This window comes from Pipra filicauda, unplaced genomic scaffold, assembly GCF_003945595.2.
Source record: "Pipra filicauda isolate LSUMZ 115617 unplaced genomic scaffold, ASM394559v2 scaffold437_size563383_pilon, whole genome shotgun sequence".
Taxonomy (NCBI): domain Eukaryota; kingdom Metazoa; phylum Chordata; class Aves; order Passeriformes; family Pipridae; genus Pipra; species Pipra filicauda.
The window spans coordinates 210,768-231,850 of NW_024104573.1; the positions used below are offsets into that span (position 1 = coordinate 210,768).

The 21,083-nt window shown below is 49.4% G+C and overlaps 1 protein-coding gene across 9 annotated transcripts in view; it reads left to right on the top strand.

The window, feature by feature from the left end:
• CADM1 (cell adhesion molecule 1) overlaps positions 1-19,138 on the top strand; it is a 137,449-nt gene extending 118,311 nt beyond the window's left edge. For 3 of the 9 annotated variants that reach the window (XM_027737758.2, XM_039385799.1, XM_039385800.1), the window contains 5 exons: positions 2,902-2,934; positions 8,111-8,164; positions 10,110-10,190; positions 16,633-16,764; positions 16,956-19,138. In XM_027737758.2, coding sequence (XP_027593559.1) covers positions 2,902-2,934; positions 8,111-8,164; positions 10,110-10,190; positions 16,633-16,764; positions 16,956-17,074 — 419 coding nt within the window. In that variant the 3' untranslated portion in view covers positions 17,075-19,138. The remainder of the gene's footprint in view (positions 1-2,901; positions 2,935-8,110; positions 8,165-10,109; positions 10,191-16,632; positions 16,765-16,955) is intronic. The other 6 variants (XM_039385801.1, XM_039385803.1, XM_039385802.1 and 3 more) reach the window with 3 other exon arrangements.
• The last annotated feature ends 1,945 nt before the right edge of the window (positions 19,139-21,083 follow it).

Here is a 21,083-nt window from a genome sequence, read left to right on the forward strand (position 1 = left end):
TAAACAGAAATCCCAATAAAGTGAAATTTGCAGCTTTGTAGGGGCCGGTGGTTCTTCCCTTGGGTACCCTCTGTAGCTGTAAAGTAGGCCTCTGGGGAGCTTGTGTACACGGAGATTTTGGAAGGCCATGGCATTGTTTGGCTTCTCCCCAAACAGCACATTTTGTTCTCTTCTTGATTGGTGTCAGGAAGAGAAGGTTTGCTCTTAAGATAGAATGTCTCCTGTAGAGCTGAGTCTCTTTAGTTATGTGCTTTCTACGTCCTGGCTTTGCCACACCTGGTAAACCAGCCCATTCTTCATCACCGAGTTTCCATATTAAATTACAGACATTAGCCTGGGGTGATCGTGTGGCTGCTCTGCACACTGATGGCAAGGGACTAGAACTGTGCTTTTTGGTGATGGCAAAGCCTTTCCTTGGCTTTATTCAACATTGGTTAGGTCAGGAATGTCTGAAAGACTTCTTGTTGGTCAGTATTTGAGGAGAACAGATGTTTTTTGTTATAGGACATGGGGCAGAGGGCTGGTCCCTGGGGTGCTGTCTGCCTGCTCTGGCATGGAAGAGTGGCTGTTCTTGAAAGCAAAGCAGAAGCTGATGGCTCATACCTGGGATTCAGGAAAGCACGTTCAAAGTTAGCCAGTCCAGTTTAAAGTTAGGGGTTGTCTGAGCAGCAGCACTGTAGGGCCAGAATGTTCCTTCCTGGGTGAGGAGGGACAGCAGTGGGGCTGGGACACACATGGATTTACAGGAGTGCACTGGTTTGGTACCAAAGCACCAGTGACAGTTTTCCTCTCCTTTGCCACACCACTGCAGTAGTGTGCCTGTGTTGGGGTGTTCCTCTCTTTAATACAAGATTATTCCCCTTCGGGGAACACTGGTGTGTGCAGTCCTTCCGCTCAAAGAAGACTCTGGGATTGAACAGGACTCCCTGAAAGCTCACTCTAAACTTTAACCGGTCTGTGTTTCCTATTGCAACCATCCAAACCATTTGCTAATCATAACTTTGTCATTCCAGCTGCAGCCAACATGTTGTTTGACTTGGATATTTGTTCGCACTTACAACCGCTTGAGAACTTTATTTTGTGCAACCTGTTGGTCTCTGTCCCCGGACAGGGAAGCGAGATGCACTGTCCAGTTTGCACTGTTTCTTGACTAATATCTCTTCCAGCACGTCAATACAAGTTGGCTTCCAGCAGATTCTCTATTTAATGTAAAAGCTGATGTAACTTTTTTTTGTTTCAGGAAGACAGTAAATTGAGACTATTTATAGATGCCATCTCAGGAATTAATACTCAGTTTTACCCCTTCTGAACAACAACTTCCCCCCCACCTCCACCACCATTTCCCCCTCCACCATTTGCTTGGTTAAAATGAGGCATCATTTGGGGATTCTGCCCAAAACCAAAGCAAAGCCCTGCTCTTGTCTCCTCATGGCTTTGGAAGGGTTCCCTTGCAGCCCCCAGAGCTCCTGCAGGAGAACAAGGGCCAGTCTCTTAGAGGGTGCCTCAGATTTGGTTGCCAAGATGAGAACAGTCTCTGTTGGCAGTGAAAACAGGCTAATGATGGCTTGATAATCTCTTATGCAAATCTCGGTGCAGTTTGTTAAACTGTGCAGGGTTTATTTGTTTTGCTTCCATAATTAAAGCATGTAGACCTTGTATCTGTAAGTATTGTGTATTCCTTGTATGATTCCTGTCTTTGCTGCTGCTTCAGAAATTCAGCCCTGAGCTGTCCTCAGCTAAATTGCCAAGGAACAGGTCCTCCTTTTTCCACTGCTGCCTCTGCCCGTGCAGGGAGCCCGTCCCCGGGTTCTCTGCCAGCATGTCACTGAGGGGAAACGCCGCTGTGAATTGTCTGTCGTTGCTACAAAACCCAAGCTCTGGGCTGCTGTGCAGGGGTGCTCAGTGGAGCCTTCTCTGTGCTCACTCACACGGTTTTACTCACTCAAACATTGCACCGAACCCGGGCAGGGTTGGGCCGAGCCTGGCCTGTGCCGTTGGCTCCAGGGATGTCCGTGACACGGTCTGAGGAGCCAGCCCACTCCAGCCAATGACCCCAGCTCCAACAACTAAATAAGCCAGTGAATTTTGGTAACATGGATAAATATAATTTAGACCTATTGGTGTGGAGGAAATAACTGTCAGGAAAAGACTGCAGACTCGAGTCAGTCTTAAAAGCTGCCTGTTGCAAACACCTGGAAGAGACAAAGCATCTCTCCATCAGCAAGGCAGCAGCCCTCAAGAAATTCCCAGTGGGATTTAGCCTGAATGGAATAGAGTCAGCTTCAGACTAATGGCCAAAAAAACTTCAGGATATTTTAATTAGCTGTAGCTGTTAACCAGGTACCTGCTGCAGCAGGGGGACTGGTAACCTTTGTCTGCAATTGCCAGTTCTAGAACATTTTTTGTTGGAAGAATGGTGCATCATGCAGGTGGTGGCTGGGAAGGAGGAGGAGAGGGGGGAGCAGACCATTCCCCAGCCACAGGCCCTCTGGTGTGGGCAGTGTTTGAGTGAGTAACAGCAACGTGTCGAGCCTCAGCTCCTCGTCCTGCTCTGGAGCTTCTGTTTTGTCCCCGCCAACTAAAGCGTTGGTGTCGGTGTTCTCCCCTGTCTCCTGTTCCCCTGACTTTGCAACCACCAGTAATTGTTCTGGCAAGATCCTGGAAAAAGAGAAAAATTTACTGTTTTCCTCAGGCTCATAGCTTTTGAACTGGAGGCATGTCTTCTAAACAGTGCAACTCACTTCAAATGCTTTTTGCCTTTCATTTTATTATTGCTTGTCACGCAATGTTCTTTGAAAGCTTGCTCATATATTATCTGTTCCATTTTTTCCATTTTCCCTTTTTTTGCATGCTGTTCCTCCTGTTTCTTCCCTTCCTCCAATCCTCTGTTCCCGTGTGTAGACACAACGGCGACGACAGAACCGGCAGTTCACGGTTGGTATCACATTCCTGTTTATCTTATTTCTCAGCGCTGCTGAGTGGCAAGACAAGCCTGGGAAGGGGGAGCCAAAAAGGGAACTGGAGTCTTCAAGGGAAAACCGTGTTTCAGGTGGACTCATCTCATAAATGCAACATGGGTTTTAAGGCTGGAAAGTCTTGTCTGCTCTTGTCATTTCTGCTGTGAGCTTCGCAGCCGGTCATCCTGTGCCAGGCAGGCCCCAAGCCCCATGGAAGTGAATCCAGGTCTGAGCAGTGCCAGGTGATTCTCCACCCATCGGCTGGGAGAATCACTTCACACATGGGAGGTAAATCTGGCTTTTCAACATAGGAATTCAATTTTAGTTTTTTTTTATTTTAAGTTTTTGAGCATTTTTCTTGCATTCTGAGTTAGTTTTTAAGACAGGGCCTCCACTGGGTCTGCCGGTGTGGGGCAGCTTGGGGGGTTCTGGGATGCTCCACAGAGGAGCGCTCGCCTGGGAGGTCGGCAGTGAAGTTTGTGTTATTACACTGCAGAAGGAGATGGGGAAAACAAATAGCAACACTTTCCTCTCAGCATAGCAGTCTAGCAAAGTAACCCTTCTCGTCTGCTCGAGGCAGTCTAGCTAACAGCTTGACAGCTTCCCGAGCTTCCTCCATTCCCCAGCGAGCCTACGTACGCGCTGCAGGCTGGAAGTTGAGCATCTCGTTTTTTGGCACGAGCTCACTTTTCAGCTAAAGAACCAAAACCTCTGACAATTTTTAATTACAGCTAATCCATGTTGGACCTTGCTATTTTAGTTTCTTTTAACTCTGATAAATTAACTGGTTTTTTTTTACTGACAGAAATCCAGGGTGCAGAGTACCCAGTTTTCCTGCCTGCTCCCCTCAAGGTGTCACTTGGATGAGGGCAGAGGTGGACTGAGTGAAGCAATGGTTCAGTAGTGATGCCCCATGTCAAGAGAGGGGGGGTTTGTCCTTCATGTCTCAAGTAACTTACCTACTTGGATGCGTTTTCCCACTTAGGGTAAAGATGGGAAGCCTTCAGGCACACGTGTGTTTTCTCTGCGTGACGACCTCCCTGTGTGTGTTAAATGTCCAGAGCCAATGTTGGTAGGTTTGTGATTGATCCCTAAATTTGGGAAGGATCAGGCAGCCCCAGTGCCAGTATGATCTGACATCCTTTCTGGGTGTCTCAGCATCAGGAAAGGCTCAGTGTAGCCGTGCATTAGTCTCTGTGGTGAGGACAAGCCAGGCAGGCTCACTGGTGGCATGGGAGGCAGATCCCTTGCCTGTTTCTTTAAAGCAGTTCCCAATGACTTTCCTCCTTTTTCCTTGTCCTGGGGAAGCCATAAAAAGCCTGTTTTTAACTTGAGGATGACCTCTGAACCTCCCCTTTCTGTGAGGGGGATCACTGCTAAGGAGGTGGTCAGCTGAAATGACAACCCATCCCAGTCAAACGAGCTGCTACAAACTTTCCTGCCTTAAAACCAGCCCGTTTGCCCTGAATTTTCCCACGCTTGCCCTCGTGGGGTGCTTTTCCGGTGAAGACTCTGGATTTCTTTCCAAGCTTGTGTTGCTGGAGTGTGTATGGAGTATACCAGGTGTTTCTGTATGTTGGCCATTTGTTCTTTCCGATGTCCAATGGGAGTGAGCATGTCTGTGAATGACTAGAAATGCATGGGCATGAATACAGCCAAATGGATTTTCTCCAAAAACAATTTTAAATGAATTGGGGGAAGAAAAAAAAGAAAACAAAATAAAACAAAAAAGGCAAAACCAAAAACCAACCAAAAAAGAGATTGCTAGCAAAGAAAACAGAATGTAAGGCCAGTGTGGAGCCAGCACAATGTTTCAATTGGGGAAAGGGGGTTTGAGCCATTTAAAGTTTTGGAGTGTATCCTAGAGGACTGGGGGGAAGGAGTCCTGTATGTGTGTGCATGTCCCAGTGGTAGCCAAGGCCCTGCCATTCCCGTTTCCTCCCGGAATGGAGTTGACGGCAGCGATGCATGAGTGACCTAACGCACGAACATTGTTAACTCTTTTGTTGAAAAATGAGAGCTTAACTGTGAATTTTCTGATGCACTTTCTCCTTTCTCTGCACTGTTCATTGCCAGAGCTCCAATAACAGCATGGTCATGGCCAGCAGGAAGGCTTGTGCACCCCACGAAGCCGGGGTTTCCCAGCTTCAGCCCTCCTCCCTCTCAGTGTGCCCCTGTGGGGTCAGGGTGCCAGCGAGGCTGAAATCACAGGTCCCACTGTTTGAGCTGGAAAATGGGCAGAGCTTGGTGGAGCCGGGAGCATCTGCACCTCTCAGCTGGGGGAGAAAGCGCTTTTTCTGCCATGCCCTTTTGCTTCTCCTCCCCTGCCCCTCTCCCCACCAAAATAAACAGGCCAGTTTTTAATGTCCTGGCCGCTGGCTGTCCCTCGGTGGGCGGGAGAGTTCAGACATGGTGAGGTGCTGCCCTTTGTGGAGCCTCTCAGGTGAGACACCCAGCTCACGTTTTGCCCCCTACACAAGCAGGATGTCTCCAAGCAGCCATGACCTTGGACACACTGAACATTTGCCCACTTTTTCCCAAATTTTCCCCTTGTCCTGTTGTAAGCAGAGAGCTTTAAGAGCTCGGAGTGATCTCCCAGGATGCAGGCACTGCCAGCCCAGGGTATTGCACTTGCAGCCCTGTCCGTCTGTCCGACCATGGGGGGCTCAGAGCTGCTCCCCTCTCCCCCACCAAGGCAGGAACCAGGCGCTGCTGCCTCAGCACAGGCAGAATTTTTGCTCATCCTCGTGGAAAGGTAGGGTGAAAAAAACCTTCTCTGAAGCTGGCAAAGCAGGAAGCCTGGAGTGAAGGTTAAAATAATGAAAACACCCCCGTTGCGAATGAAGAGCGACGAGAAAATACCTTGCCCATAATGCAGCAGGTAAATTATTTTACAGGCTGGAAATTCTTACCCGAAGGCCCATGTGGGATTTTAATTGTGGCCTTAACAGGGTTTGGTACAAGAACAGGTAACACTACTGTGTTATGCTCTTTTTGGGTTTTTTGATAGCTCAGTCACTGAAAATGAGTTTTGCTTGGCTGCAGCCTGAGCCCGGCCGTGCCCCAGTGCCGGCTGCTCGCACACCTTGACAGGTGCTACGGGAAAAGCCTCAGAGCTTTCTGCATTGCCATTATGTTCTGCCTGTCCAGCCGCCTCGTTCCCTCTTGGAAATGCCCTACTTAAAAGTACAGCTAATAGTAAATACGTTCCTCAATATATTTTACAGATCCCGTCCTCGGGGCGGTTGAATAAAACATCACAGCACTGTCTGCGCCCGCTGCGGGTCTGCGCGGCACCACAGAGCGCCGCATGAAACGGAATCCCTAATTGCTTATTTAGAGCCTGAGACGGGAGAGAAATTGGCTTTTCCTTAAAAAACAGAGGTAGTGTGGGAGCCCATAGAATCTAAATAGAGCCGGGGTGCCAGTGTCCTCGTGCGGGTGCCCGGTCGGGCTGAGGACGCGCTCGCTGTGCCAACTGCGCCCACCAAGGATTTATCATTTCCAGGGAAATGGAGCCTAGTGAAAAGTTCCCTTTTCTTTATCTAGCAGGAGTAGTGGCAGACTTTCAATTCATCCCCTCAGAAGTGAAAAGGAGGGGCTTTAGTAGCCGATATGAAAGTTTAATGAGAAAAATCAAGAAGTAATTTGCCACCTATTTAAATGCCTCACAACAGGTTTTAACACCAGTCGGTGGCATTTGTGAGTGTCCCAGGTGCAGAGAGAAACTGAATTGTGGAATTGTTGCACATTTTCTTTTGAAAAGGTTTTTTCTTTTTTTTTTTTTTTTTTTTTGCTTCATAAAAAATGCAACGTTGCCCTTTTTCATTAGTGAGAAAATGTAGTTCCTTTAAAAGGGAAGGGAAGGCTCTACAGAAGCAATTTTGGAGAGAGAAAAGTTGAAGGGCTCCTCTGCTGAGTGCAGCTTTGCATGGCCCATGCTTCTGTGAGTCAACTGTCATATTTATAGATTGTTCATAGAAAAAAGGCTCCTGAAAATCTGGAAAGGGCTCCCTGAAACCCAAGAATGGCACACAAACAAATTTCCTGCTATTAATCTAAATGGCTTCCCACTTCAGAAGGTAATTCTAATGTAGATTTCAGGTGACGTATTTAAAAACCAGTCACTGAAAATTAGTTTTATTTTTAAGGAGCAATACATATATATGTATTGCTGCTCAGCAGTGGGGCCAGTCTGCACATTGACCATACTGCACTCACAGCTTTCCTGCTTCACACAAGCACTGGTAGCAGTCTGTGAGCTGACAATTCCAGGCTCCCCAGTGCCCAGGGATGGGGGATCTCTTCATGGGAGTTTTTTTTCTTCACTTATGCATTTGCTTTAGCAGCCAGCAGCAAGAGTGAGCCCACAGGGTAATGCTGCCCCACCCCTCCTTTGAGTAGGTCTGGGTGGTCTCCAGGCTCTGGTTTGCCCTGTGACCAGTGCTGAGATGTCCACCCAAGGGACTGCTCTGCCTGCAGACCCTGGCACTTCCTCAAACTCCCAAACAAACAGCACTAACACCCTCACAGACAGCGCTGGCTGCCTGTGGTGGCCATGACTGCCTGCATGCCTCCCTGACTGTTCTGTGAGCTTGGAGCACAGATGCTTTGCCCATAAACCCATCACATTTGGGCAAATGAACAAAAGCTGGTTTTGCCTGATGGTTTGGCAGAGGACACAGCCCACAGCCTGCAGAGGTGCCCTGCGGCCATGAAACAAGGGGCTCAATATTCATCTTCACTCACTGATAAACGGCCGGGCTTGTCACCACCACCAAAACCAATTGGATGGGGTGCAAAATTGGAAGAAAGTTTTCCATGGCTCTGTGTATGGCAGGACCGAAATCGGCCTGGACTAAATTGGGAAGTTGCCCAAGCCAGAGTTTGGGGGCTCTGCATGCTGTTATGAGTGAGTGGTCTCGATGCCATGTCTCGTGTGCCAACAGTGTAGAGCGAGGAGCGTTTCTGTCTGTAATAAAGGCCACGATTGCACTCGTGTCACACGACGGCTCTGCCCGCACCAGCAGACGGTGGCGAGTGACTGATGCATTCTCTTTTTCCCCCCAAGAAATTCATCCTCAGTTCTTAAGTGTGTTGTTTTTTGTCGCTTGAGAAACGCAGAGAAAAACGAGTTTGTTTTTACTTGTAAGGCTTTACTCAGTTGCCCAATTCGGCCGAGGAGCTGGACTATGGGGATCTCTCAGGTAAGGGCTAGTCCGTAGGTAACCCGCTGCTCTCCTTCGCTAGACACTGGTTCCACTCTGATTTCTGCATCTTGGCCGTGTTGCATTGTGCAGTCGCTGTGGCGCAGCCATTCTCCCCACGCTCTCACAGCTTGGATGTGCTCTCCTTTCTGTTGGGGTTTTCCTTCCTTTTTTTTGGTTTTGGCACCCATTTCTGTGTGGCACCCTCGGGGCGGGAGGTGCAGGGCGCCGAGGCCAACCACTGCAGTTCCCTCCCAGCTGGGATTTTTTGAGCACTGATTGGGAGACCGGTTGAGTTGAATCTTTGCTTGTAAAACACTCAACTCTGCCATATTCTGTGAAACCACCCTAGAAACGGGCGGCCGGCATTAACCCTCGGCTGCTCGGAGATTCCTTGGTGTACGAGCATCAGGTTGGGGGTAAACCAGAGGTGATTGTTTTATCAGCGAGGCAAAACCAAGTAAATGGTTCAACCTTTTTTTTTTGTCCACACTGGACTGGAAGGGGCATAAAAGCATCCCCGTGGCTGGTCCTTGCCAATCAGTGGTGATCCAGATTGAAGCACAACAGCATCTTCAGTGGATGCATCTGGTATATTCAGAACAGGGCCTGTACCAGGGGTACAAACCTGAAATCCCTGTTCTTCATGCTTTCCTATAGAAATCCACCCGATTTTTTTGCTCCCACTTGCAGAGCATCCCTGCAGACTCATCGTACCTGCCAGGCTCTGAGGCTGCATGTGGTCACTCCAAGACAGGGTGCAGAATCTCGGCCACAAGGCAGGAGCAGCCCTTTGTCCCTCCGGGAAGAGTCTGCCCAGGGGGGTTGGGGCTCATTGCTGTTCCCTTCAGGGGTTCCAGCATGGAGGAAAAAATAACCCCAAAAAAAGCAGACACCTAAGTCCTCATTCTGTCAAATAGGTGCTTCCCTTTCACCCAGTCAAATCAGGAGCATCCCATCCTGTCAGCCACTACTAGTGTGCTTTGGTCAAGAGGTCAGAAAGGATGGATTTGTTCCTGGTGTGTTTTAACCCTGAGCTATGCTAACAATTATTGCTGTGGGCCCAGTCCAGATCCCGTAGGTAAGACACAGCAGGGCTCCTGAACATCCCTGAGGGGATGGGGAATAATTGTTTTGCTCTGATAAGCTTTTTTACTTTGCAAAATTGTATTTTTTAAGGAAAAATACACCATTTGGTGAATGAAGACCACAAAGGAATTGCCCAGAATTGGTGTCTGCTCTGCAACCTGCCCTTCCCACCAGTGCCAGTCTCTGCAGCCTGTGCTGAGGCTGCAGAGTGCTTGCACTGCCCAGAGGGGCTCACACCTTTCCCAGAGCACACAGCTCAGTGTTGTCCTTGTTCTGAATCTGGAATGGAAGCCAAAATTTCCCCCAGCTTATAGGAATGCAGCACAGACAGAGCCACTGCCCACAGTGAGTGCCCTTTGTGCGCTGCTGAACGTCCATTTTGGAGCATCCAGTTTGGCTACTGATTGAATTTTTTTTTTCCTAAGAATTTCAGAATTTTGCTTGTTGCTCTCGGTCACTCCTGTCTGCCCAAAGGGCAATCATTCCTGGTCAGGTGTGGCCAGGATCATACCTCATCAGGTATTGGGGGGCACTAGAGAGAGAGCCCTGGGCCGTTCTCTGCTACAAACTGAGCAGTCTCCATCCTGTAGCCCCTGCTCAGAGTGCTGGGAAACTGAAACCAGGTCCCATTTTTGGCCCCAGGTCAGCACATTTGTGCTCTCAGACGGGTGGTCCAGGTGAGTGCTGGAGCTGAGCTTTCCATCGGGAATGCTGCCCTCTGCTCCAGCGGGAGCGGGCAGTGGGAGCCCTGGGGACTGTCCTGTGGGATGCAGGGCATGTGCCCACCCCATGGGAGACCGTGGTGTGGCGGGCACAGAGCTGCTGCCGTGTTTGCTCAGTGTGCTGTTCCTTCCAGGTACTCCTGTCCCGCTAACAGCTTCAACGGAGGCTCTGCCGACCGTGCAATTAAGTAATGCATCCCTTGCCTTCCAGCCAGGTAGCCTGAGTCCAGAGCCGTCCTGCTCTTCCTGGCCGAGCTCTGTGTGTCCGTGCCTCTTGCAATCCTCCTCTTGTTCCTCACATCCCGAGCCCTCAGGGTGCAGAGAGGGCTGGCCTCGCACCCCAGTTCCTTATTGCAGCCCAGTGCAGTCCGACAGGCAGGATTCCTGCAGCGCTGAACCGTGAGGGCAAACCACTGAGAGCGTGTGTGTGTGTGTGTGTGTGTGTGTGTGTGTGTGTGTGTGTACCTGCACACGCACACACGTACAGACTGTCTGTGTGTGTGTGTGTGTGTGTGTGTGTACCTGCACATGCACACGGATGTATGGGTGTGTACCTGCACACGCACACACGTACAGACTGTCTGTGTGTGTGTGTGTGTGTGTGTGTGTGCCAGCTCTCCCGCTCTCCTCCAGAGCGTTGGTACCTCCTGTAAAACAGGGAACGGTCACGACAGCCCCACGTAGCCTCCACATCAGGCTGGATTACCTGATCCAAACCTGATCAGCACCTTGCAGAGGGGGTGCTGGGGGATCCATTGCTGCCAACTGCGAGCGAGGCTCCCTTTCCCAGCAGAGGATCCCCGGGAGCAGCACTGGGCACTGCCAGGGTAAGCACAGCCCTTCAAACAAAGCACGTTATTTTTCATGAAGCGATCCTGAAATGGGTCGCTGAAGGGGGAGCTTATTGATTGAAGAAGGATGAACTCAAATTTCTCTGGCTTAAATTAGACCAAATTCAATTAAGATACGACAGGCAGGTTAACGCTGCTCTTTAACAGCCCCTCAATAAATTAAAGGAGGGGTTGTCCTCTCCACGCCACACTGTGGGAAAGAATAACATTATTGCTCATCCTGTCACACACAGGCAGTGATTTCTGTCCTCCCACATCGTGGCTAAGTGTTCATGGAATAACAACAGCCTGTTCTTCCACCAAGCCCTACCTTTAGTGCTGCTCCATCATTTCAAAAACTTCATTCCACAAAGGAATTGACCCCAAGTGCAGTGGGGAGATGTCAGTGCAATCCTCACGTTTCCTACCTTGAGGAAAAAGGGATAGTTGGCTAACCAGGTTTTCAGAAGTGCCCAAGTGACTTAGGGCCATTAGCATCCACATGATGACCTGTGGGAGCTTCAGTCAGGTTGGTGTGATAATCATTTAATAAACTAAGTAATAACCAGAGTTAGAAGAGATGGCTAAGTTAGGAATTCTTCAAAGCCATTGGCATAGGTTTCCTTTCCCCTACTGTGATGCAGATGTTGCCTGCACCTCTGGGAAGCTCAGGAGCTGTCAGTGGGTTCACTGTGTATAAACTTGAGCATGTGCACACACACAAGTTAAGCCCACACTGTCCAATGTCAGGAGTTTGACAGTAATTTTCACCCAGAAATAGAAGGTAAATTTTTGTGAGAGTGCAGCAGTAAATCCCAACATGCCAAAATTAATGTATAAACTACATTTCCACAGAATTCTTCTGTTCTCTGCTTTTACAGCAACAATGTGCATAGGGGAGGGTCAGGGTGGTCCAGAGATAGCCCAAAATGTTGCAGAGCATTGGGCTACAGAACGCAAAGGCTGAGGAAGGTGAGGAGGAGGGGCAGGAGACTGGAGCACCACGCAGCAGGGGCTGCATAAAACCTGGGCTTTCCCACACCACAGCAGGACAGGCTGTGTCTCCCAGTGCTGCTTTTGCTCCACACCTCTGGCACAGAGTGGAGGAGAGTGTAGTCAGCTGGAGAGGGTGCTGGGGCACCCAGGGAGGGACACTGTGTGAAGCAGCAATGGCAGGACCAGCGGCTCAGGGGGGCCGGTGCCAGCTCACCCCAGCTGTGGGAGTCACTGGAAGGAGCTGCTGCCTTCAGGTGCTCCAGGATGCTCGTGGGTGCAGAGGATTCCTGTCACCAAGGTGGGCCCAAACCTGCTGCTTCAAGCCCCACGGGACCCACTGCTGAGAGCGTGGGGAGCGCTGAAGGTAAATACGAGGTGGTGTGACCCAAATAGGTCTGAAGCTGTTGGTGTGGGTGTAAATGAGATTTAAAATACAGGCAGCCAGGTCCAATCCAGTCTTGCTTTTAGTCTGGAGAAGCTGCTGCTGACAGAGTGGAATATCCTTAGATACATCTATATTTAAAACCTCGTTAAAATGGAATTGAGTGGAACTTTTTATTGAGAAGTTGGGAGCAGGAAAGTCTTTGCTAAAGCTCAGTTTAAGTGCTGACCCAGACTGTCAGGGTGTTGCCATTACCATCACCGGTATTTTTCTTGAGAGCCCACAGAAAGCTGGTTTTAGCAATTACATCAGCAGAAATTTTAGAAAACTGGAGATCATCAATACATTTATTTTTTTAAAAGGGTCTCCCCCAAAGCCCTCATAGCTGAAAACCTGCAGGTTTGAATCACAGATGTTGGTTGTCAGTACTTAGGTGGACAATCCCCAGCTCAGCATCTGCTCTGTGCTGCTCCTGGCCCTTGGAATTAGTTCCTTAGTTTGTTGATGAGTAGGAACCAGCCCCACATCCTTTTCTTTCTTGTCTACATGCTGTTTGCTGAACTGCACTTTTTGTTTAAAGGAAAACTTCAGGGTTCCCATTCCAGAGGTATAATCACTATTTTGTTGATTACATGAGCAGTTGGTTAAAATAATCAGCAAAAATTAATTTAAAGCTACCTAAGTCTCTTCCTGCCCACCCCCAGAAGGGGTCCCACAGTGCTCCTGTGCTGTGCAGTGGTTTTGCTCAGTGCTGCATCCCACGGAACCCTGGCATCCCCTGATGTGGGGCACAGCCCTGCCAGCCCTTCAGGGGAGGCAGCGCAGCACTTGAAAAGAAAAAAATTGATTTTTTTTCCTGCTTGAGCTCAGTTCTGGCAGGTGGATTGTACCATTACCACTGCAGTTTTCCTTTAAGGTGCTTTGGTGCCAAGCAAAGCATCGACCCAAAAACAGTTCAGCTGAGGTGCACTGTAGCTGCAGAGTAGCTCCAAGGGGGGGAATGTTGGTGAGAACATGCCATGATGTCTGTCCCTTCCGTGCCCTTCCCTCCCTCCTTCTACCCCCACCCACAAAAACCCACAAGCAAACCCAAACCAAAACCATAATAGGAAGATTCCTGACGATTTGCTGGAGAGACCAGGATCCAGCTTGCTCCAATATATATTAACATCCTAATGGGAAAGCTCTGCATGTATACATTTACTGCGCCCTGACAAGAGGGAATTAAATGTCAGAAGGATTTGTAGCATCTGTAATTGAATTGGTGCTGAGAAAAGCAAATCTTGAGGAAGAATAACATATTAGGATTAGCAAATAATGTGGCATTTTGTCAGTTCCTGCCATCTCGGCTGTTCCCTCTTCAGCAATAAAGTTGTGATTTCTGGTTTAATCAGAGATAGGAGGCAGGAATAGCTTGGGTGAATTGGAGACAGCATTTAAAGCAGATTCTGGTTGTTAAGGTCAAGTCTCTCCTGGGCACAAATTTGAGGAATTATTCCTTGCTCCATAGACCTGACACTTTGTTAATTAGCAGTGAAATAGCGAGGGGCAGGACGTGAAGGGGCTGTTCCTGTGCTGGCTGTTCCTGTGCACAGACGGGTTTGCTGGGAGCAGTGTTGGAATTGCTGGTGGTGGAGTTGGGCTTTGCTGTGCCCGCGGTGCTGGCAGGCAGAGCTCGTGGGGATGGGTCACACCGTTGGAGCATGTGAGGTCTGAGGAGGTGCTGGAGGCAGGGAGAGGAGCTGCTGCAGGAGGAATGTTTTAGGCCATGTGTGAGCTTGAGGATGTGTTTAGCCACGTGCATAACAGTGTGAACTTGGGGCTGGCACCTCGCAGGGGTCTTCTTTAACAGACATAATTGAGGAAAACAGCCCTGCATGTCCCAGGAGGCCAACTCATACCTAACAAACTGTGCTGAGCAGAACTGCCAGCCAGGTTTTAGGCTGAAGTCCCTTCTCAGGGGAACCTTCTCTCCGTGCTCTCGGTGTGATGCCGTCCTAAGGGAAGACCTGAGGGATGTGTTGGGCACGAGGCTTTGGCACAGCCCCTGTCTCTGTGGTGGTGGGTTGGTGTGAGAGCGTGGAAGCTGCCACTGCCAGCACGAGCTCACCACGGCTTCGTCTTTCCAGAACTTTAATTTATGGTGATGAAGAAAAAATGCCTCTTGATGCAAAATCCTGCTGGAAGCACATTACAGAGCCATAACTCAGCGTGTTTATGCCCCTCAGCTGTTCCAGATGTCAACAAGCCACTCATCTGCCCAGGCTGGGATGCTGCTGGCTGCGCCGAGTGCAGCCGAGCGGAACTGGGCGCAAAGTTTCTAAAAAAAAAAAAATAAGAAAAAAACAAAATTCAGCGTGCCTAAAGCAGCTGCTCCAGCAGATGAGCCAGTTTAGTTGCTTTGCAGAGAGGCCGTATTAGCTGAGCTGCAGCAGTGGTGGGAAGGCTGTGTCAGAGCAGGAGCTCCCGGGATGCCCAGGGTGGCCGGTTTTCCCCCACTGCCATCCTGGGCAGGCAGCAGAGCCTGTGCCTGGGCAAGGGGGTCAGCTTGGCACCCCACAGCGCCTCTGCGGGCACCTTTCCCATCAGCCTGCGGGGATGCTTGGCCACTCACCAGAGCAGCAGACACTGGAAGCCACCACAGCACGGTCTGTTCCCACTGCAGGTGAGACAGAAGGTTCCCCTTTGCCTTGCTTTTGGATTCCTTGGCACAGTCTCTCCACAGTGCCATGGCACGTGGCGGCAAAGGTTTTTGATTTGCAGGGGAATCTTTTTTGGCCACAGTTTTTAGCTGGTTTTAGCTTCTCAGCCAAGCTGCTAGAAGGGGCTCCCTACTCCATGGTGTCCCTCGCCGTGCCCTGGCTCAGCCCAGCATCCCCCTGCCTGCACTGGAGCTCCTGCTCTCAAGAGATTACTCGAAGGGGCTTTTTTTCTTAAATTGTTTTAATTAAAAGGCGCTTTATGGTGCTCTGGGTCCCAGATTATTTACTTGGGTCCCTCAGTCCTTAATCTTGGAGCAGAATTGGAAATATCGATAGAAAGTGTAAATCCCAGCTGCTGCTCGAAAGCTTTGTATCAGGTCTCGGCTCAAAAGAGCCCCATTACCTTCAGCTGTCACGGATCTGTACGCTTGATCGATAAACTTCAAATATTATTAGAGGTGGAGGCTTCAGAGATTTGCTCTGTTCTTTGGAGGGAGACGGAGATAAATCTTTCTTAAAAATTGACTTGCATTTGCTCTCTCAGTCGTCCTGGCAAAACGCATTTCTCCGAGGTGTCCAGGCAGGCACAGGCAGGACAGATTTATGGGCCATGTGCTTCTTGTAGTGAAAGATTTAAATGGTAAATCCTTCACATATGACTTCACAAATCATGTAAAGTTAAAAGATTTTTACCGTTTCTGTTGCTGCTGTGCTTAAATTGTAAGGTATGGCCAGTAAATCATTTTAATGGAGGTGTCGCGCTTGACTCACTAAAAAAAAGAGACAATGGTTTAGCTTCTATTCCAAAATGTTAATGTATTAATCAGCAGGAGAATAATTGTTTTTTACTGCATTATAAATCTCAGTTGCCATTAGGATTGCAGCGAGGGTTGATGTAGCTGCGTTCTTAAATTAAAATTGTTTACACTGCTATACATTCATTTTACATGGCCATAGCTCATCCGGGGTTCATTCCGGAGCTGTTCCTCCGCCACATCAGTCATCCCTCTCCCGGGTGACGGCGTCTCGAGGGAGAGGCGCTTCTGAAAGGAAACTAATTGTGTGGTGAGGAGTTAAATAAACGCAGTAAAGCAGTCGGAGGCACCGTTCAGTTACTGTTCACTGTTGGCCTCAGAGTCGCTGTTACAGTTTGGGTCAAGAGTGTCGTGTCCTCATGGGCTGCATCAAACAGCAAAGGTGGTGGTTAATGGTGGAACCCAGATGAGTCGGGGCAGAGGATGGTTGTAAACAGATTTTCTGTGCTGGGTGGGCTGGGTTTAGGGCAAGGAGTGTTTTGGGCTGAAGTTGAAATATTTTCAACAGGGCACTCGTTAATGACATTTCTCAGAGCTAAATATTAATACTCCCGTATTGCACTGCTCTTCCCTGTGCCCCACCCGCGAGGGAGGCTGAAATTTGGGGAGCACTGTGGGGAAGTTTCCCAGAGCAGGTCCCCACCGATGACTCCGTGTGCCCTCCCTCCCCTCTCCCAGCTGTCTCCCACGTGTGTAGTTGTAGTGCTGCTGCTTTTAGCGGAAAACACCTCACAAGTCGAGCTGCCAGATCAGTTCGGCTCCGGACGAAGTTCCTCTGCCTGAACTCATCTGTCTAGTTAGCTCCGTGCTTCACCCCTGCTCCTCTGGAGAGCCCGAGGGCAGCTCTTCCTGTCCTGGGAGCAGCTGCCGCCAGACCTGCCGAGAGCATCGTAGTAAGTCCCCAATTCTTATTCCTCTTCTGATCTCTTCAGATTCCCGCGCGGGTGAGGAGGGGGCGATACGGAGCGTGGACCACGCCGTGGTTGGCGGCGTCGTTGCCGTCGTCGTCTTCGCGATGCTTTGCCTACTCATCATTTTAGGGCGATATTTTGCCAGACATAAAGGTAAGACAGAGGCTGAAACTGGAGCATGAGAGGCCTGGCACGTGTGTCCCCTCCCTCGTCAGGTTGTGCTGTCTGGTGCAACAGACCCCCCAGTTTCTCTCCCAGTGGCATTTTTGTTTCCTTCATCAGTCTCTCCCTCGGCACCGTGCCGGGACTCACGAGGAGTCACAGAGCCTCCTCTTCCCTTGCAGGTACATACTTCACTCATGAAGCCAAAGGAGCAGATGATGCGGCCGACGCAGACACAGCCATCATCAACGCAGAGGGGGGACAAAACAACTCCGAGGAAAAGAAAGAGTACTTCATCTAGAGCAGCCTTGGTTCCCATGAGGTGTCCAACCGTGGACGGTTACTACTGGCCCTATTTAAACGCTACAGAGACAGTGATCTTGGAAGTTGCAACCAGCTTGTGTCTTTTTTTTTTTAAGGAAAAAAAAGCAAATGGGTGGAGAGCGGTGAGGCCGGGAGGGTCCGGGATTCGCTGTGTAAAAATATTCCTCGTAAAGTACACTCTGCTGTTCGACACCTCAGTTCGTTTGGGTTTTCTTTTTTTGGCCAAGTCCAGCTTGGATTTAGTTTAGTGAAGTCATTTGCAGAAGATTCTGTGCCTTGTTTAATTTCTGTTCGTTCGGGTCGGGGGGAGGCTGGGAAGAAGAGGGGCTTCTGTGCGTTAGTTCCCTTCGGGTTTCTGTGGCTCTTCGTTTCCCCTTTCCTGTTTCTGGAGTTGCCAGCTGGGACCCCGTGGAGTAGGTGCATTTCTCTGAAGGTGTTTCCCCTTTTTTCTCTTCACCGGTTTCCGTTCAGAACTCGAGCTCATCGGAGGAGAACCAGCACATTTTAGATGCGTAGTTTGCAGTTCAGTGTGCCCGTGTCCCGTTCCCCTGTCACCGTCAAGGCTCGGATAACACCCCCCGAGCCCCTCTTTGTGGCTGTTTCAGGTGCTTTCAATGGTGGCGGCTGGGAAATGGGCTGGAGCTCGGCAGAGGTGCTGCTCGGCCACGGGGACGCAGGAGTGGGCTCCTTGCTGGGCAGGCAGAGCCCTCCCGGGTGCAGGGGCATCTCCTCATCCTCTCCTGCTCGGCAGCCGCAGGGGCAGCAGGTAAAGCCCCTCTGATGTGTGAGCCCAGACCTGGAGAGCAGCTGGATGAACAAAACTGCCTTTTTTTCTACCCGCTAAGTAAAACGTGGGAATTCGCGTTAACACGAGCGTGCTAATGACCACTAAAGCCATAGGTGCACGGGAGACTCTGGCTCAGGCGGAATCAGAAGCGGCAGGTAGCAAACCGCAGCGGGAGGACGGTATAAAGTTATAGATGCTGACTTTTTTTTGGTGAGTAATCATGGATTTCGAGCGATACTTTTTTTAATTGTGTTTACGTGGCAAATGTATCTGATTTATTTAAGGGAAGCATTAATCTTAGCGTCAGGTTTTCGGGACTTTTTAGGGGTTTTCGGGGCGGGGGGGCATTTTTGTGCGTTCGTTTTTTAATTGTTGTTTTTGGTAGGATCATTACAGTGCGGGATTCCTTTGGGAACGGGGCGGGGCCTGACGCAGCGAGCGAGCCCGTTCCCGGGCAGTATTCCGTCTTTCCCCTTCTCTTCACGGGCAGAACCTCGCGAAACGCCCTTTTTTTCCGAGCAGATTTTGCCGAGCGCAGCTCTGTCCTGAGCCCTCAGCACCATTGCCAAACCCCATCGCGGTGAGAAGCAGCCAGGTCGGGGCCGGGGGCTCCGTGGCCCGGCGGTGGCGGGACGGGACGGGCATCCTGGCCTTGAGCAGCCCATCTTTGTTTGGAAGTGTACCGTAGTGCAGTGTTACCGATGTAACTTTGACTTACAATGTTGACATGTCTCAGGTTCATGTGTTTGATTGGTGTTTTCCGTCTCAGGTAGATTGCAAAAATTTCGGCCCCACGCATTGGAAAAAAATGAAAAAAAAAAAACCCCACATAAAAACAGGAGAAAAAAAACAGGAAAATAAGAATTTTAGTTGTATATCGGTTTATGTATTTTTTCTTCAGTATACAGTGCACTGTTGAAATGTATTGTTGAGTATTACTTTGTACAGCTTTAGATCATTAGGATTTTGAAGCGTGAAGAAAGAACAACCTTGTTTAAAGGAGGATCACAAATGAAGGACGCGAAACTGATGATAAACAACCTTGTTCTTTATTTACCCGGCCTTTTTATTTTTTCCCCTTAGGCCAGTTCTGTTTTAAGGTGTCCATGGAAGATGTTACAGTGTAAGAAAATACATATCCATCTGTTCCCATTCACATTTTGTATTGGTTCATGTATCCCATTTTTACAAAGGAAAAGAAGTACTATAAAATATCTGTCTTCTTAATAAAAAAAAATTAATGTTACAAAACTAGATCTTGTTTTGAACTCTTTATCCCTGGCTGTCACAGAGACCACCATCAGAGCTCACCCACCGATGTGGGCAGAAGGAGCTGGTGCTGGGCAGGTAACACCCAGCACTGCCTGGAGCAAGAGCAGTTAAACCTGATGCACTGAAGCTGCATTAAATATAGAGTAGATTTCACAAGTTTCTTGTTTATAGTTGCTGAATTGTTTTATTTGGGGAGTATTTACATGGAGAAAATTGATCTGTCACTGATATTCCAACCTTCCTGAGCTGGGGAAGGTTGGTACACAAGCTTTAAATAGCAGACATGTCTAAACCCTGGCATGGAAGGTGAGTGTTGAAATGTGTGACCTCCTTTGCCCTGTTCCCATCTCCCATTCAGTTCTGGTGCTGCCAGATTTTCTTAAAAGTGCTTGGGATTTCCAAATTGCAGTACACCATGTCTGTTCTCCTCAAGACACCAAACTCCAACAGGTGCTGCCGGGAAGGATCCCTTTGCCTCCTCCCGGCCTCAGGCCGCTGTCGATGGCGGCAGCGCCTCCTCCTCCAGCCCTTCCCTCCGCCGCAGCCCCCGGAACTGGGCTGCGAGGCAGCTGCGGCGCTGAAATTAGAACCATCAATCTTTTGTGTTTTGCACAAAGGAGGAGGAGAAAGACAATTGCTTTTCAAGGAGATGGTACCGAGGGACACGCTGCCAGAACGTCCGCTCGCACCCAGCGCGCAGGAGGAGCCGCACGGGCCGGGCGCGGGCGCCGGAGGGGGCGGCTGCTGCTGCTCCAGGGCCGGTGTCCAGCTCCGGAGCACTTGGTGCTTCTCATGCGATCGTGTCAGAAACAGCGTTTTTCTTAGAGAGAGATTGTGACACTGAGGGGAAAACTGCAGGGCAAAGCCAAAAAAGCAGCTCTCCCCTTTCTTACCCGAAATGAGCAGCGCGGCTTTGATGGTTTCCATGGCTATTGCAATTATTTCAATGCAGAAGAGGTTTGAGACTTGCAGGCCCCTGGTGCCGGCTCACGATGCTTTTCTTCTCCTCGAGCCAGCGCTAATTGTGTCTCACACTTGCAGTGTCTGTAATTTATCCTCTCAGGGGTCCATATCTTTCAGGGTTTTAAGGTTATTTAGTGGTGCTTTTCTTCCCATTTCCTACTTGGTCCTTTGCTTTTACACATTACAAATGGGTGACAAGAAACTGTACCTGTAGTGTGCAGGATCAGTTTCCTGTTGAAACCCTCTGCATTAACTTTCAGACACTGAGATACAAAAACATGGATGGGGAAAGCTGGAAAGAGTAACATTGAGCAATAAGACTTAGTGATTCCCATATCCCAAGTGTTCAGCTTGGGATGCTGCACACGTTCCCCACAGATGTGACCCCATGGCTGCTGAGCCTGTCCCGTTACACAGAGCTGAGGACACTGTCAGGTTTTCATGAAAATGAAGAAAATTATCATTACCTCAAATAAGAATGTAGTCTTTGCCCTGAACTTTGCATTTTCAAAAGTTGCAGAAGTCCTAATTGCACAATTATTTTATTGGGTAATACAATTCCTAATTTTCTTCTTTTTTTAACCAAATACAGGGAGGAATTATTTTGAGTAACTGAGTCTGACTTGTGTAATTACAGCCTTTTCTGCCAGGCTGAAGTTGCCAAAAAGCTTGTGCCACGTAGAGTAATTAGCCACAAATGACACTGTTAACTCACATCAGGTAGCAGGTACCTGGTCCTGGGTGGGTGATTGGAATACACGGGAGCAGGGACGAGGCTGAGCACGCGTCTGGCAGCATCGATCCACGCCGGCCAGTCAGTTCTCATCAGAGGGTCCTGACAAGGGGCTAATAGCTTTTTCTGAAGATCCAATCCCATTTTCCAGGCAGCGGCCGGTGTTGTGCCACCTGGGATAACATCTGCTCCGGGTGGCATCGATCGGGCGGGGGCACGTGTGTGTCCCCA